At 44.6% G+C, this 17,849-nt stretch overlaps 1 protein-coding gene across 1 annotated transcript in view; it reads right to left on the bottom strand.

The window, feature by feature from the left end:
- The window catches only part of Tom70 (translocase of outer membrane 70), a 28,544-nt gene extending 10,695 nt beyond the window's left edge, over positions 1 to 17,849 (bottom strand). Inside the window, exons 1-8 of the mRNA XM_050177592.2 lie at positions 17,592 to 17,849; positions 17,148 to 17,321; positions 16,939 to 17,065; positions 16,429 to 16,538; positions 15,040 to 15,170; positions 13,982 to 14,189; positions 9,580 to 9,753; positions 2,081 to 2,266 (exon numbers count right to left, since the gene is read on the bottom strand). Of these exons, the coding sequence (XP_050033549.1) occupies positions 2,081 to 2,266; positions 9,580 to 9,753; positions 13,982 to 14,189; positions 15,040 to 15,170; positions 16,429 to 16,538; positions 16,939 to 17,065; positions 17,148 to 17,321; positions 17,592 to 17,831 (1,350 nt within the window). The 5' untranslated portion in view covers positions 17,832 to 17,849. The remainder of the gene's footprint in view (positions 1 to 2,080; positions 2,267 to 9,579; positions 9,754 to 13,981; positions 14,190 to 15,039; positions 15,171 to 16,428; positions 16,539 to 16,938; positions 17,066 to 17,147; positions 17,322 to 17,591) is intronic.

Here is a 17,849-nt window from a genome sequence, read left to right on the forward strand (position 1 = left end):
GCGTGACATCATGCTTGTTAATTTAGTTAGTAAGTTAATGTTTAAAAGTTTGTACGGCTCATAATACACTGCTTACCTTTCATATAGCTGTCTACTAATTTGCTACCGCAATCAGTGCTTCACCTTTCGGGCGAAACTGTGACTTTTTCTATTTATCGCAACTTAAGTGTATTGGGAGTAAATCTTTGTTTTTCCAAATGAAAGAAAGTTGTATTTCTGTATGAAAGAATGAGGTGCGCAATACTGTAAAGGACTTCCCTTTCTTTCAGTCATGGCAAACGGGTGCGGGTAACAATCAGGGCGTGTTAGAAACGAGTAAGTATGGCAATCACAGAAACTTGCTAAATTCAACAATATTGGGTTGTCGACTTCATTTTATATTAATTATGATAATGGCTACTCATTATTCAATTTGATTTGCTTCTGGCATTATTCAATTTGTATTTAATTCAGTCTAAAAAATCACTATTCGCATACCCCTAATGTGAAATTTTTCAGAGGTTCTATTACCATAAACATTACAAAACAGTGACAGCTGCAAACACTATGTATAGGAGGCAAATGAGCAGTAAAGTATGGCACATTAACTCTTTGGGTGTCAACGCTGCAGATATACTGCGCGGCGAACAAGTCCCAAATGGTCGACGCTGTATATTTATGGCGCCGTCTGTGTGTTTGGAAAACCAGCCAATTTTTTCATCTCTTTGTTGCCCAGCAAGTGCTCCCGCCCTGTGTGGTTACAAGGAATTTTCTTTTTTGCTCCGTAATCTCTTGGTTTTCATTCCACAACTTCTTCATGCTGGTGCTTCAGCAACCGCTCGCGCGTCTGTGCATGCGGTGGTTAGTTTTGGTTTTGTCTCATGGGCTGCTTCCGTTCGTTGCACACCGAAAAACTGATGTCTATCTAGTCTCTAATCTGTCAAAGGGTCATCGCTATACGTGCGCTTGTCTGTTGATCATAGGTGTGCGATTAGACCTGTTCACAGGTGGGTGCTGGTAACATATACAAACGATGCTGCCATGCCTGCGTTTTTCTCGAGACTCGGCTCGAGGGAACTGATTGCCTCTTTTGGCGACGCAACGAAGAATTACTGCAAGTTTCTGATTTGTTTGGTTTTTCTGACAGACACAACCATAGAGTTTTCTTGTGTGCGCTCACATATACGGTTTGATTACAGTGTTATGATCAAACGCTATTACACTATTACGATGTACAATGAGACAGCGTGTCGTTTGCTCTGGTGCAAGCGAGTCGAGCGCAGATTCCTCCAATGCAGACTACTACCCAAGTGCCAAATCGGAATAGCTGTTTCAGTGTAGTACCTACTGCTTTAGTATAAAAGTATATATGGAAGCCTATCTGTATTTATAAATGAATAATGCATGTCTACCTATGGAGAATGTGTTTTTTTGTCACTTTATGGTCACTCAAAAAAGTTTGCGGTAATATATTTTTTTTCGAATAAGTCAGCCTGATGATTTTAAATCTGCTATAAGAGATTCAACGCTGAGGGGATGCAATTGGCAAATATAATTGCCCCTCAAAGGGTTAAGGAGCCTCTAGACTAGCTTTGCCAGCACAGTTAATGTGGCAACCGCAGGGCACATTTTCTCAACACATTTTCAAACTGGTATAACTCGGCATCTGTTTTGCATCGTGCGCTGATGATGCTACAAAATTCTGGTCGAGAATTTGTCCTGCATGGTTACAACTTGGGGCCGGTGCGGCCTTACACAAACTTCAGCCATGACAGCGCCTAGGGTTACGGTGCGGCACAAAACAGATGCTTCGACAGCCGATGCTGCTGCACCAAAAGCATGTCAAGCATGTTCCACGCGCTGAAGCTCGGCAAGAATTTTGGCAATAACACTGCAGTTATGCATAAAACAGATGTACCATGTACATGAAACAGATGTACATCAAGAGATGATGGTGGGCTCACAACAGATGAGAAGGCACTGGAAGCAGACGACAGAGCACCGAAAACACAATAGTAAATACATTCCACGTGGTTGCTGTTACTAAAATGGCGAGGCCAGAGTAAGGAGGCAAGCACAGAGACAAGGAGAGCCCCCCCACCTGAGCGTGAAGGAAGTAACATTCGGGACAGTTGGGGAACGTCTCCTGGATGTCTTCGAATTGCTGGAACGCCTGTATCTGCTTGTCGAGACTGTTGGTAGCTACTCCGCACCTGTACAGCACATAACAGCGCTGAGCCGCTGCTGATGGGAAGTCCGGTCGGAGGGTCACACTCTCCTCCATGTCCTGCAGCCACCGAACCCAGAAAGTGCAATTGCAAAGGCAGTTCGCAAAAAGAGCACGCAACCTGCATCTTTGTTCTAACAACTTTGAAAAAAGGTTTTGTGCGTACCACTGCTTTCTTTTTCAGTTCAATCAGGAATTTGATGATGAAAATCATTACTGACTCTTTTTAAAAAAAAAAAAATATGTCAGTTTCAGTTGGAAGTCTTTTTAAAAGGAGGGTCCAAGTTTTCAAAAAAACTGGGACTCCATTGGCGAAGGCTGCCACCCGTGCTCTCTCAATGAACACTTGTTGGCTCTCGAGGTCTGAGTGGAGCTGCCTCCCACCCCTCAAGTTGTTGGCTGATTTATGGTATCTAGCATTCTATTCTTTTGGCAGACCCATGCCATGTGGTAAAGGTCTGCCTCCTCCCAACAAAAACCTACATTCCTTGTTGCAAGATCCTGGATCTATCGCATGGCTTTGCTTGGGGGGGGGGGTAGACTTGTTGCTCCAGCCTACGACGCTGAAGGATGTCCACGTATGCTATTAGCAAGTTCGTGCACATGGGGACATGGGAAGGGCAGTGGAGATTCTAGGGGAGAAAAGCTCGGGCAGCCGCATGTACACACTTATTCCCCACTATACCCTGATGCCCTGGTACCCAAACCAGATGCTTGATGTCAGCTTGTGCATTCGAGGTATCGAAAACTTAGTTGCTAATGGCGCGATTCTACCCTTGATGCAGTTCTTCAACGTGGTTTGGGAGTCTGTTAGGATACGATTTGTGAGGCATGATGGATCACTGCTAGAACAGCTACCTCCTCTGCAATCATCGGGTTATTGCTTTTGATGGTTGCCCTGTTGAATAGACAGTTTTAGTTTAGCGTATGCTATACCATTGCATATGCTATAATACAGCGGGTCATTACTGCGCATGTGGATTGGTGGCTCGAGCCGTACTTACAGAAGAGTATTTAGTGTTATTTCTGCTGACATGCCTGAACCGCAGTTTCTTCTTCAAAACCGCGTGAGTCATGAAAATTTGCAACTTGGATATCGCAAGCTATGTAGCGCTGAAGGGGTCTACTGGTCTTGCAATACATGTATGCGCCGTGTCTGTCACTAAATTTTGCTTAAAAAGAATGTCTGCAAGTTCAAGATGCGAAGTTATGTATGACGCTTGTTTAAGCATTTAGCATTCTCTTAGCACTTAACTATGAGAGACATTACATTTTATATGGAAAAAAAACCTTGATATTTGGTGTCAAAATTATAAATCCGTGTTAGAACGACACTGCCCAGCAAAGCTTTCATCATAATTCTTGTTACTCTGGTGAGTTGTTTTAGTCAAATGTGGCAACTGTAATAAGGCCTAAAAGGAAGAGTTAGGCACGCATTTTGTGTGAAAAGGTTTGGTACTACTTGCACCATTCTCTGAAACAGGCACCCAGAAATGCATTGGCTGTTAACACAACGGTACATCATGTATAATATATATATATACTTCACGAATACCATAACAGCAATCACATGAAAGAAAATTTCGTGGTTAAGATCGAGAACCAATCAACTGCAAGCGATGAAATGTGTCATAGTGGCCTTCGCTAGCTTTTATCAACGATATCGCCCATGCCTTCCGCAACGGAAGCGACCGACTGTTGTTATGGCAAGGCGTGCATTGTTCGCGAAACCCAGCAGTTCACTACAACTTAGAATTGAAACCATGAAGTAACTCTTCACAGTGCTAATTACAATACCTATAGCATACTCGAGGCACTACAGCGCAGCTTAAGCTGCCTTAAAATGGAAAATTCAAATGTTCTGCCTCACCATGTCTCAATCCTGCGTTGTTTAATTATACAAACTGAAAACCATTCGCTTCGTCAGTACATGAAAGAGGACCTCGCATACCCGCCTCATAAAGAAGACACCATAAGCCTCACACGTATTCACTTGACTTTTGACCTCCACTAGGGAACAATAAATGAATGTGGCTTCGGCTTCTTGCCAGCTGCAGCGAAACAGTCCAAAAGGCATACTTCACTCAAATACTTGGCCTGAGCAGCCTGTGTCAGTTCTCAAAACAGATTCATCATGTCTGTTTCTCAAGCAAGAACCAGTAAATTGCTGAAGTGAGTTGAACGTGTAGCACAGAAAGGGAATAAATATTGGTACATTCCTCTCCACGTGCTGCCAATGATCCAATGCGGCATACGGAAACATTGCGTCAAGTGTCTAATGGCGCCGACAGTGCCCGCACAGACTGCGCTGGGGAACGCCGGCAAGCAGGTGCCGGGAGGCCTAGGATTTGTCACCTTCCGATGTGCTCCCTAATGATGCCGAAAGTGTTCTGCTGAGACCTGTGCAGTGGTTCCGGACACCATCTCATTTGACAGTTTCACAGGTGCTCACACTGCTGTACTGACATGCGCAGAACTCGATGACAGCGAGATCATTCATCAGGTTTCTGCTGCACCGCCGGACGATGACTCCGAGTCGGAAGATGACGCACCATGTCCTACGCTGCCATCGTATGCGAAGCGTGTACAAGCAGTGACTGCTTTCAGCCACCTATAGTGACCGTACGATCCTCTCCGAGATTCAGGCTTACCTGATTGCACGTAAACGGAACAGCGTGCAACGGTGCATTCCCGATTTCTTCAAGCCTACTGCCGAGCCCAAATAAGTGCGTGGAAATAAAGGGTTTTTTTTGCTTGATCTGATTTTTCGGACACCTGTTTATTCGGACATTTCTGCAGTCCCCGTGAGGTCCTAATAAACGGTCGGCGACTGTATAACTGTCTAATAACATCAAATTATCGGTGAAATGTTGCCTGTAATGCACGCTCAGCCACTGAAAGTAAAGCTCTGCGGGAAAGCCAACCTCTCAGTAGCAAGGGGCACAGGTTTGCAGACAGCAAGGGCACACTTTATCATCGTCATCATTATCAGAAAATGTTTAATGTGCAGCATTCTTTGGATAGGTGCCCAGGGTAATCTTCTGCTCTATTCCGTGCAGTCCTTTCGGTTTTGTGTCCCCCCCCCCCCCCAAAAAAAACCCCGCAAACTACTGTATGCTTACTGCCACCTACTTGTAGGCCAATGAGCCTCCGACACGATGTTTTGTCAGAAAGCTGCCAGGTGATGACACACACCCGCCCAAAGGCCAGAGCACAGACTTTTGTACAATAATTACTGGGGGGAACTCTGGCACTATGTCTACAGAAGCTGCAAGCGGGGTGGTTCGGCCAGCATGGGTTAGTGCAGTCCTTGTGGCTTCAAATGGCTTCGTGACTTTGCAGACTCATCACTTTAAACAAAGTACAGTTCTATAAATAATTAAATAAACAGCATTAAAATTGTCCAAGGGCAAGATTCGAACACACGGCATCTAGTACAGAGGGCAGATATTGAAACCATTACGCCACGGGCCCATGCATGAACAAGTGGCACAGAACAACACCCTTTTGAATTTCTCGCAGGCAAGTGAGCACATTGAGATCTGGCCTTACCCAGACACAGTTAGAACGCAGGTGAGAGCTTGCACGGACAAGCAACACACTGATGATGCTAGCGACCAGAGAATTGCATCTTCAGCAACAGGGAGAAGCTGCTGAAGAGTACGTGTTGGAAAGAAGGTGAGCGTGTCAGTGAGCAAATTATGCAAGAAAAAAGCGCTACAGCAACATTCCTTTCATTTACCATGCGAAAGATTGGTAGCAAAAATGGTTTAACTGGGGAGATTGTCAATCCATTTTTTTCTTTCTTCTGTAAATTTCCTTCTCATGATCAGGCTCCCCTGTGAGTAAATGACCTAGATAAACATATTCCTGTACAGACTCTAGAGGCTGACTAGGCGATCCTGAATTCTTGTTCCCTTGTCAGGGCATTGAACATTATCCTTGTCTTCTGCACATTCATATTCAAACCCACGTTTACACTTTCGCGGTTAAGGCCCTCAATCATTCATTGTGAATTGTTTCCAGTGTTGCTGAACAGGACAATGTCGTTTGCAAACCGTAGGCTGATGAGATCTTCGCCATTTATCCTCACTCCTAAGCCTTTCCAGTCTAATAGCTTGAATACCTCTAAGCATGCTGTAAATAGCATTGGGGAGATTGTGACTCGTTGCCTGTACCCTTTCTAGAGAGGTTGCTATAGAACCTTTGTAGATATTACTGAATATATTCATGTGTGCCTTCTGTACTCCTTGATTACGCAATGCCTTCATGACGGCTGGTATCTCACCTGAATGAAATGCCTTCTATAATTTATGAAAGCCATATAGAGAGTGAGGTTGATTGCACTCCACAGATTTCTCAATTACCTAACTGATGACGTGGATGTGATCCACTGCAGAATATCCCTTCCTGAAGCCAGCCCACTTTGAAGGGTTGCCCTAATTCTATAGGAAATTATCTTGATAATTATTTCATACAGTCATATCTCGATAATTCGAACTGGAAAGGGCCTGAAAATTTGTTCGAATTAAAGGAAGGACTTGTTTTTGAAGTATTCATGCACCACAGCACGATGCACAAATGGTGCGAGTTGTGGAATATTTGGGGCAAGCATGCAGCGAGCGAGGACCACAAAACTGCCAACGCTCACTTTCCAATAACAGCAGAAAACAAACTTCAAGGAGTCGGTGCGGAGGCACACACGTGCATAGACAGTCGAAGACGAAGGAGTTACGAGGGAGCTGAGAGGGAGGGCGAGGGAAACTTAGTTGCGAGGAAGGGCAGGAGGGAAGCTGATTTTCTTTTCCGCCAGCTTGCTGGATAGCACTAATTACCTCTGCCACCTTATGCCACTGAAGCAGCGGAGTTGCTGCGGGCAAGACTGGGCCTCCGCTGCCGCTTCACTCTGCGTGCTTGCATGTTTTTGCCTTCGTCTGCTGACAGATCGAAGTAGTGTTTATCTTTTTTGTTCTGCGTTCTTAATGTGAGTCATGTCTTATCAAAATGATGAAGCTGTTGCCGCTGGTCGTGATCATGTTGGCGCGCTCCCTTCTGTTGCGGCATCACTGCATGCCGCCATGGCGAGCCATGAAACATCGGCCCGGGACTGATGCCTCCCGCGGTGCGCATTTTGCCTATAGTGTGGCTGGGGCATCACGGCACGACGCGGAAGCGCCAACCTTGCCATTTGAGAAAGGGCAAATTTTCCACCACACATTTCTTTTCTTTTTTTTTTTACGGGCTGCATTGAGGGGTTTTTCCTAAGGCTTTCCTCTGTAGCGGGGTCAGAGCAACACTGCTCAGAGCATTGTCGGAGCACAGTATGTTTAAATTAACTGTCACAAGTGCTTGCACATTTGAATCGCGACATTTTCACCCATTGGAATACATATAACTTTAACGGGACCATGGCGTCAGTTCTAATAAGCCAGAAGTTCAAATTAAGCGTGTTTGAATTAATGAGATTCGACTGTTACAATACTGAAAGGAAGCTAATAAGCCTATAATTCTTCAATTTTTTAACGTCCCACTTCTTATGGATTAGTATAATGGCATTCTTCCATCTCTCTGGTATACTGAAGTTCTGAGGCATCGCATATAAAGGGCCGCAAGGTTTTCAAGCATATCTCCTCCATCTTTGATTAAATCTACTGTTACTCCGTCTTCTCCTGCCACTTCTCCCTGGGACATGTCTTGCAAAGCTCTCCTAACTTTGTCACTAATTCATCGCTCAGAGTGCAACAGAAGGGGACAGGGCTGACTGCGCAAAAGAATCCAACTTGAATAAGAATGCTCTTTCCAAGAGTATAAGTACAATGGGCCAATCCTCAACGACAATGTTATGTCCGTGCGATCTCACTATGCAAATATGCCAGCTCGCCACCGCAAGCCTGTTACAACATTTCAGGATAGAGCGATGACCGATCCGCTACTGCAATACGTACCCGAGTGACATCTGGGACTTGTGGTACAGATCTCGCAGGCGTTACTACAATGCCTGCGCGCATCGTGGTATGCTAACCAGAACTATTCTATGCAATTACGGATGCATTACGCATGCGCACATGTAGTCATAATGAAAACGCTTGATCATGCAGTTGAAGGTACTCTCTCCCTGGGGTATAATGTAGTAAACCTCGTGTTACACTGGTGGACCGTATTGTTTCCAATGCAGCACTTCAACAACAGTGACCCGGTCAGATGTCTCACATTGAAGGAAAACAGCAGAAGGGGCTTGTTACAGAAGCTGTGCTACAGAAGTCCTGCTAGCATGTGGCATGAAACGTAAGAATAAAGAAGACACCGTTCTTACAGTTCGTTTCTAAGCAACGGTCGTAGCAAGCAGTACAGCACCACTACGTTTTGGTTGGACGTGAGCGCAACTTTTGCTTTGCTCATTTGTTACTTCTGCAGCGCCACCACGAATCCTGAGCTTAGTACTTGACAGCAAATGCGATCAGTGATGGCTGGCACAGGGTCAAATGCCTCCGAGTCTATGGCCATTTGACGCTGTGTAATGAGGTACAGGTTGGTGAGAACAGACAGCTAGTGGGAATTACTCAATTTTACAAGTTAACATGAGTTAAATACACAATGTTTTAGTATACACCTTACGATTAGACAAATTTTTAACCACTGACAAGGTAATCTAGATGTTCCAACATGATAAAGTAACCAAACTTACTAATAAATGCATGTGCATATCATTATTTGAGATTCGAAGCTAGGTATTCATACGTTTTAGAAAGTTTTGATATCCACCGATCCCTACAATTTGCCCTTAGAGAGAGCACACAAGCAGCAGAAAACAAGGAACAGTAAGGGACAACAAGCATTGCTTCATTTTTTGAGAGATGCTACTTTTCCAGCAACATGGCTGGAAAACTTTGCAGATTTCGCCTGCTACAGCAACCTGTACCCACACCGAGCAGTTACCCCTCTTGCATCCTTTCACCATCAGAATAATTCATTTTTCATAAAACATTACACTAATGAAATTGTAAAACCAGTTCAGGAGATTAAACTTTACAGAAAATTTCATAGTGTTGGCCAGGTACGGATTTGCATCCAAATAATCTAGCAAATCAGTTCTGAGCAACTTCACAACGTGGAGGAAGTTCTATAGAGAGAAAAAATGACATCCACCCAAGAATAGCAAGAATGGCAGCACGCGTGGTAGAGCCAATACTTTGAAAATGTGTTGTACCCGGGTTCAACCCTCTGACCACGACAAACTGCGAAACTTTACAAGAAAACCAGGCAGGCTTCCTTTGTAGCTTCGTGCTGCTCGAAGGCGGGTGACATTTGTTCTCACTTGTCTAAGCGATCTATCACACTGGCAACAAGCGATTTTCCAGAAACCACGAACATGCCTTGAGCGTGTCCTCTAGCCTGTCCAGAAGCAACAACACCTGGCCCCTATGCAGAAAGACGTCAGCATTTCTTGGGTCCAGGTTGGCAGCCTGCTCGAAGTCCTCGAGTGCTTCCTCCAATTTCTCAGCATGCACCTTCAGAGTGCCAAGCTTGATGAGAGCATTCACTCGAACCTGCGGCAAAAATGTAGGACGGCAGGACTCGACTTGAAGGAACAATATATGAAGGTAGCCCTTTGTCTCCTCGCGATTCCATTTTAAATCACAGGAGTTTACAGATTTGTAGTGTGGTTCTCGGTGCAGAGTCGGAGAGCCATGGACTACGTGGTTCACATTTTTTCAACTTACAATATCCTAGCTCTTATGCACAATTACGGACCATAAGTTAAAATTATGTTTATATAATTGGCATATTTTACCTGTGTCTCTTAAATGCCGAAACATTTCGTTCCAATCTGCCCAGAATTTGCAAAATAATGTGTGGATATTCGCATTGCACATGTACAGCTGAATCCGTTTATGACAAACCCGGTAGTTTTGCAAAAAGTGCTCGTTGTATCAGTAGCTCACCCAGCTCGGTCGCACTTCCGTTACTTCGGAACTGGGCATAAGCCCTTCTTTTACAGCGACTGGGTATGAAGAGCTCGGTGTAACAGTAGACTGCTTTTGAAAATCTTCGATATATCTGGACGCAGTTTCAACAGGCAGGGTCGTAAAATCGTAAGTGCCATGAAATGTGGCCCTTATAACCAACAGATATTTATTTCTGGGATAGTCATTATATATAAATCGAGAAATTGGAGTTGGAAACACAACTAAAGCTTCTCATTAAGGCCTTCCATGCCTTGAATGAGCCTGGTTTGTCTCAGTGCTCTGTCATGCTTCTGGTAGAAGGTAGCACAAGTGCAAGCAGGAGTGAGTTTATTCTGGCGGAGGAAGCGAAACGAGGCGGCACATGGGGCCTTTAAAAATGACGCTGCCGGCACCTTGATCTTCATTAACACCTTTGCGAAAAAGAGAAGTTGACCTCAGTGATGAATTGAGCGATTCCGAAGATGAAGTGTACGGCTCTTCTAGTGAAGAAGACACAGATTCTCTGTGCACTTAGCTCATCTTTCAAAAGTGAGGTTTCGGAATCACACAGTGTACGGTATACAGTGAAACCTCGTTGATACTGTCTTCACGGGAACCAGAAAATAAGATATATCACCCGAAAATCGTGTCATCCAAAGCAAGCTCAAAAAAGTAAGTACCGGGAAAAAAATTTATTATCTCAAAAGACATACACAGAATCATATGAACGGGAATCCACTGTATAGTGATGTTAACCTTCAGTTTTGCAGTAACGGCCAAGACTTTGATTGACCACCTAAAACATTGTTTGTAGCGTTTTTTGCCAAAAATGTTGCAGTAAAACATATTCGGCCATTTTTGTGAGAATTCGGAATAGCATGGCATAGAAGGGGCTAAAGATTGTTCCAAGGCCCTTTTAACCTTTCAATTCCCAAGTTCCTTACTGGTATAGTACTGTGTAATTTCAATTTTTTTCTTTACTTTGTAAATTCTTTTTCGCCTGACGTTCTCATTAAAAAAAGTGATTTGTATGGTCTATCCCTTGCATTCAATGGAAACGTTTAGTATGATGACAAAAGAGCATTTTCCTCCATTGCACATAAATGTTTTCAGTAATATTCTCTACACTCACGACAGCAAAACAACTGTAAACTATAAAGTGATAGGGGCGAGTTCTCAAAGATGGCAGTTATTAGTGGAATGAGCCGACAGGCATGACTCATTACTGCAGAGAAAAAGAAAAGTAAGTTATTCTAGCACAAACTGACTGAACCAGTACAGTTTTGGCTTAGGAGTTAATGTCTGATATAACTATTAGTCAAGCTAAAATGATAGACAGACGCCCTGAGGTGTTCAAGCAACTGAGAAGAGCATTTGTGGGAAATTGCAGAAATGTAGACAGTAATTACTGCTGGTGCTCGTAAACATACAGTACACAGCTCCCACGATGTAACATATCCCAAGCATTATGGGTAAATTGCAGTCAAAGAAAGATAATAGTCAAGTTATGGGGTTCTATGTGCCAAAAACACGATCTGATTATGACACACATCGTAGTGGGGGACTCCGGAAGAATTTGGACCACCTGGGTTTTTTTGACGTGCACTTAAATCTAAGTACAGTGCTCACGGATTGAAATAGGACACGGAGCATTTAGTACAACCCTATATATGTGCAAAGTACGCAAGAGCACCATGTCATGTCGCAGGTATTCGGTCACCAAAGGTGACGAGGACTCCGATTTAAGTGTACGCGCCAGAATTACGTCGATGTGACACGCACTGCAGCCAGTTGAAGCGAAAGTATGCACATTACTTAGCCCTAAATTGACGCGTTTCATTCCGTGAGCACTGTACATGGGTGTTATTGCATTTCGCCGCCATCAAAATGCGGCCGCCATGGCCGGAACTTGATCCTGCTACCTCATACTTAGCAGCCTAGCACGACAGCCACTAAGCAATCACAGCGGGTAAAAAGATTGATAATATAAAGGTCAATTGTCCTGCATGTCAACATCAAAGGAAAAACAGTTTGACTTAGTACAGTCGGCTCTCGTTACAACAGACCCTGATAATCAGTCAAAAAATGTTTGTTTTATCCGAAGTCCGTAATATGCGAAATGCCTCACTTCCAAAACTTTGATCGCGATGTGTAAAAACTTTATTGCAAAGAGTGTAACGAACGTCCAAAGTAAAAAAGGAACAAAAAAGTCTGCAGTTTCGCCCGAAAGGAGAAGCATCGATTGCGATAGCAAATTAACCAAGATAAGTGCAGCAGCAACAGCAAGTGAAGTGACCTTAGTGCTGTCTCGCTTCAACGCCAACTAAACGTCGAAAGCACAGTGCATATGAAGCTACCAGCACTGGGTACACTTTGTCTACATTGCAGATCGCTTTCAAGATACGGTGGTAACGCCGTAAGCAGCAGCCGCCGCAGTAGAACCCCCCTTCTCCCTCTCTCCTCCCCCCCCCCCCCCCCCACTGGCCTCGTGCGCACAATAGAAAACGGCGTTTCTGCCTTGCCTTCTTCCCTCACGCGTGCAATAATGAGCTGCGATTGTCGGTTGACCCTCGCAATTCAGTTAGCTCGTGTCAACACGGCAAAAGTACTGTAGGAACAGAAGGCCTACAGAGAATTGCCATTTATTAAACAGATGACTGCATTGATGTCGCGGCTACCATCGTCGAGCCTATATGCTTTATGGCGCTAGTCTAGTCTCTTCTTCCGCAGGGCTCTACGAGTACTGTTCACTACAGTACGTTTTATACGCCCGATATTGAAAAAAAAATTGCCGCTATTTTCGGCCACTGCAGCAAATAGTCCATTGTAGCACAGTTAGTTAAAAGTGAACTTCGTTGCATTAATAATATAGGTAGAACAAACTAAGGCTGAAATATGGTCTGTTATATCTGAAAGTTTGTTGTACGGCGGTCTGTTGTAATGAGCGTAGACTATTTGTTTTGTAATTTTTGTCATGTCCAGTACACTGAATTGTCAGTACATATCACTATTAGTGCAGATGACGAGATGTAACCAAGAAAAAATGCATGACCCTGAACCTTGTGCAAATTGATGGCACCATCTAATTAAGATGCCCACAGTTACACTCTCATGCACAACAAGTTCTAAATATGGCTATTAGACCTTTCACAGAGATATATGGAATGAAGTTCCTGTACAGTCCATACAATGTGCCACATGCAGATAATTATTTTTAGATAATATTTCGAGCATTTGCAGCATGATGCAAGATTAATTTTAGCCATTGTGAGAATAAATGCAGTGGCCGCAAGAATTGCATTTTGATGGCACTGTTGCAGTTGCCCTTTTTTCGCAAAGCTTTTCCTCTAGAGTTGCGATTCTGCCTCCAAGATTGTTGGCCAAGTTAGAAAAGAGTGCTTGCTCGTTCGGGATGATGGGAATTGCAGAAGAGCAGCTCAGTTCCTTCAGTCACCAATTCTCTCTCTGCAACAAACTCATCTCTTCCAGATGGATAATCCATAGCAATCTACACTTCTTGTAACAATCTAGGTCCTAGAACTTCAGAGTCAGGAATGGGAGACTTGAACTACTTTGTTTGCCTTGAGCTTCCCTCCAATGTTTGGTTCAGGTGCTCAAAGCATCACCTTGTACATGGGTGGGAGCACGATTGCAAATAGTTTATTAAAGCAGCAGTGCAAACTACACACGCAACGCGAATAAGGACCACGAACCATGTCGTCTTTCCCTGTGTTGCACGTGAGGCTTGAGCTGCCGTTCTAATACGGATTTCATCCAATTAACCCAAGCATCAGACTAGGCACGAATTGTTTCTTTGAACTAGGCCCACCTTGAGAGAGGCAGTGTCCATTTGGAGTACCCGGTTGAGGTCGTCGACCGTAGCCTGTGACAGCCCTTGCAGCATGTACAGCGTGCCTCGCAGCAGAAGTGCTTCGGCCAGCGCCTCTCCGTTATTTTCAATCTCCTTGGTGCAATGTGCAATGACGTCTTCATACTTCTCGTTGGCTAGGCACTCCACAGCCTGTGCATATGCACCCCTGCGAGAAACAAACTTGCTGAACAGCGCTTGCGAGGGGGCAGGAAAAATTTCAGGATTTTCATTGTAGTACTGTTATGCATTTGAAGGAATACAAAATAAGTAGCACGACACAGTGTCCCAAAGACCAAACTGTTAAATGAACTGCGGGGTTTAACATTCCGAAACTGCTCAGCGGGTTATAAGAGATGTCATAGAGGAAGACTGCAGAATGAGTTTGCCCACGGAAATGTAAGTACAGGTGTTTTTTTGTTTTTTTGCATTCTGGCCTCATCGAAATGCAGCCACTGCAGCTGGGATCGAACCTGCAACCTAGAGTTCAGAAGCGTAAAGCCACAACCACTGGGCTACCACAGCGAATAAGAACGACTAAATCCCTCGCCACACTTGCCGCAAATGAGAGGATTGCCACCAGTTAAAATCTACAAATGTGTTACACACGTCCCGTCTGCTTGTAGTCTGCCCAGAGAAATTTATTTTGACATTCTCTCAGACGTCCGTTTATTTAACTGTGGTTTGATGACATGGAGTTCCAACATTCAAGCATCTAACTTCTGTTGCCAGTACTAGTCCCTTAATTTCTTACACGGGTCAGGTTTAAAGCTTGTGAACTGAGTCGATATGTTGACTGACTTTTGCAGTTCCAATGTTACAAATCAACACAGACCGCATAGAGAAGGGCTCAGGATTAATTTTAACCATTCAGAGTTCCTTAATGAGCTGAGCACCCGACTGGTACACAGATGCTTTCGCTTCCCACTGCTATCGGCAGGAAGCCGTGATGGGTAGGAGTCGGACTCTGCGGCATCAAGCTCAGCGGTGAAACACCACAGCCAAAAAGCAGAACTCACCCAGGACTATCACTTTTAGGATACGGCTTGCCTTTACGAAATGCCTGCACAGCCTTAATAACTGGGTCTTCACAGAAGGACACAAAGTAATTTCGAATAAAGTGCTTCGATGGCATCACCGGCTTTCGGACCTGCAGAAAAAGGAAAAAAGAAAGGTCTAGATTAATTTATGAGGAGCCACTTTGCAATTTCGGAAGTTTGACAGAAAACCATTACATTTACGAGTAATTTGTTTAATATTAACTGATGTGTGCAGAAAACCTATAATTCAAGATACAGTACAACTTGGCAACATTGCATCTGGAATACAGAAAGAACTTGAACTAAAGATCACTGTAAGCCTGACAAAGTGTAAATGCTATTTAGTGTTGAGCTTATCAGGAAATTCACACTTCAGATACAAATTGTGGGTTTAATGCCCCAAAGCTGCATACTGGGATATGAGGAGGGCTGTGGATTAATTCTGACCGCCTGTGGTTATCAAATATGGGCAGCAAAAAAAAACCCAGTGTAAATATAGAGCGGGCACTGCACTAAAATCAGGTTTGAAATATGACTGGATGTGTCGTGAAAAGCTAGAAAGGACATGTTTCTGATACCAAAACTAAAAAAAAAACAATAAAAAGCACCTATACGCTTGCTGGAAGGGATACAGAACCAAAAGCAGCAAGACCAATTAGAAAAATTTTCAACAATTCCACAGATTTTGCTAAATAGGGGGGGGGGGGGTCAGTGATTTCTTCACGATTACAATTAAGACCAACCTTATTACTTTGTCCACCCTAGAACAAGGGTTGTGACACTTCAAAGTTGACTCTCAGAAGTGTTTTTTCAGGAAGTCCTTTCCTACATCCTGTGGCTCTTTCCTGAACCATGCAGAAATCATTAACATGCCATTTAGCAAAGTCTGAGGAACTGAGTGTTGGCTAATTCTCCCAGAAGATCAAGTAAGAAACCTAGCAAAACATTAGAACCAAATGAGATAAACAAAATGGACCTAGTCTCAGAAATAAGCACACAAAGCTGTTGGCACTTAAACTCAAAAAACAAAAATTTAAAAATTTTCAATGCAAGGCCCCCTTGCTCCCCCTCCACACAAGAGGGCCCCTAATTGAAACTCTGAAAATATGTTATATACTAGCAGACGTCCATCAGTATGCAGTGAACACACATCTGCAAGAATTTTTTGACACGATGCTGTCATAGCAATGTCACAGGTGCCTTGTTTCTCGCCCATCGACTAATCAACAGCTATTAGCTTGGTGACGTCACGTGCATGACTAAGCTGGCATCACGACATGCGAAGGAGGGACTGGAAAACTGTGGAGAGGTCTTGCGTTAAACTCTGCTTGGCATACTGCAGCATACGGACATGCACTGGAAGGTTACCTTGATGAGTTCCTTTGCACGTGCTTTGCCTATCTTCTTCAGCACCCTGTCGGTCACAAGCAATGAGTTCTGGTTTTGGAATCCCTCGAGTATGCATACAGCTGTTATGTCTGCGGGAAATGAGAAGCCAACCTCAGCACTAGTGAGCACAAAGTTCTCTTTACAAATTGCAAAGTTAATTATAGACCAAGTCTGTATGCGACGATCAGGTTTAACGACAAATCACATTTTATAATTTAAGTTCCTCATTAACACAAGAACTCTTTGTAAACTTTCGATGACTGTTGACAGGCTGCAACTTTATGGCAAACAGCAGATGTTCACATTTCTGTCCTTGCTGGAGCCTTACAGGAAATGTAAGCCTTTGTTTCACTTCGCCAGCTACTTACCAGCTGATAAAACTGGTTTCACGAGTCAACGGTGTCCCAAGCATCACTTTATCTTTTACTGCTTTGTCTCGTTTTTCACAGAGGGGGCGGGAGGTTGAGGGGGGGAGGGGGGTGCGCTCACCTTCCAGACACTTGTCCAATTCATCGACGACCTCGTAAGCCTTCGCCCTCCGGTGAAGTGCCTTGACGTACTGAAAGTTCAGGTCTATCGCCTTGGTGCAGTCGGCGATAACCGCGGTGTAGTTTTTCTGCGCAGATTAGGCACATCACTCAGGCCACGGAGGATAACAGGACAGGTGAATCGGCCAACAAAAACGAGCGCAGGCTTACCAAGTTCTCGTAGGCGGCAGCGCGATTTTGGTAGAAGGTAGCCAACTCATTTTTGTTCTGCGGCGGGCACAGCGCGATGGCCTCCGTGTAGCACTCGATAGCTTTATCAAACTTGCCTTCCTTGAAGTACTTGTTGCCCTGGTTTTTGAAAGCCTTAGCCCTCTCGAAGGGATCCTGCATAAAGAAAAGCAAGGCCGGCAGTTAAATTGGTGGTGAGCAGTGAGAACCGAGTTTAAAGATCACGTTTTCTTTGCGAAATTACTACGCGTGGTGCAACCACGAATGAAAAACGCGAATATGTTGCAGGCCGTCAACTCGGGCGTCCCGCCCATTTCCAGCTCCCAGATGCAAGTCGCGGTTCCGCATTGAAACACCGACACGTGTTGGGCTCTGGGCAACGTGCCCGCGGGTGTCCGGAGACGTGTTTCGGCATCGGTCGCTCACCTTGGCGTCGGCTGCACCGCGCGAGTGGTTGGTTTGAGATTTGTCCGCGGACTTGGACCCCTTTGTTTCTCCGGCGCTGGAGCCGGGCGGCTTCGACCTGCCACGGCCTTTTGTGTAGTACCAGTACGCCAAGCCGGCGGCGACTGGCGTGGCGAAAATGAGCGCATACTGCCACTTGGATAGCCCAGCTTCGGAAGCCGCTTCGCCGCCGGCGCTGCCGGCCATCCCGCTGGGAGCCATGTTGGTTTGGAATGGTCC

The sequence above is a fragment of the Dermacentor andersoni genome, chromosome 5 (assembly GCF_023375885.2).
Source record: "Dermacentor andersoni chromosome 5, qqDerAnde1_hic_scaffold, whole genome shotgun sequence".
NCBI lineage: Eukaryota > Metazoa > Arthropoda > Arachnida > Ixodida > Ixodidae > Dermacentor > Dermacentor andersoni.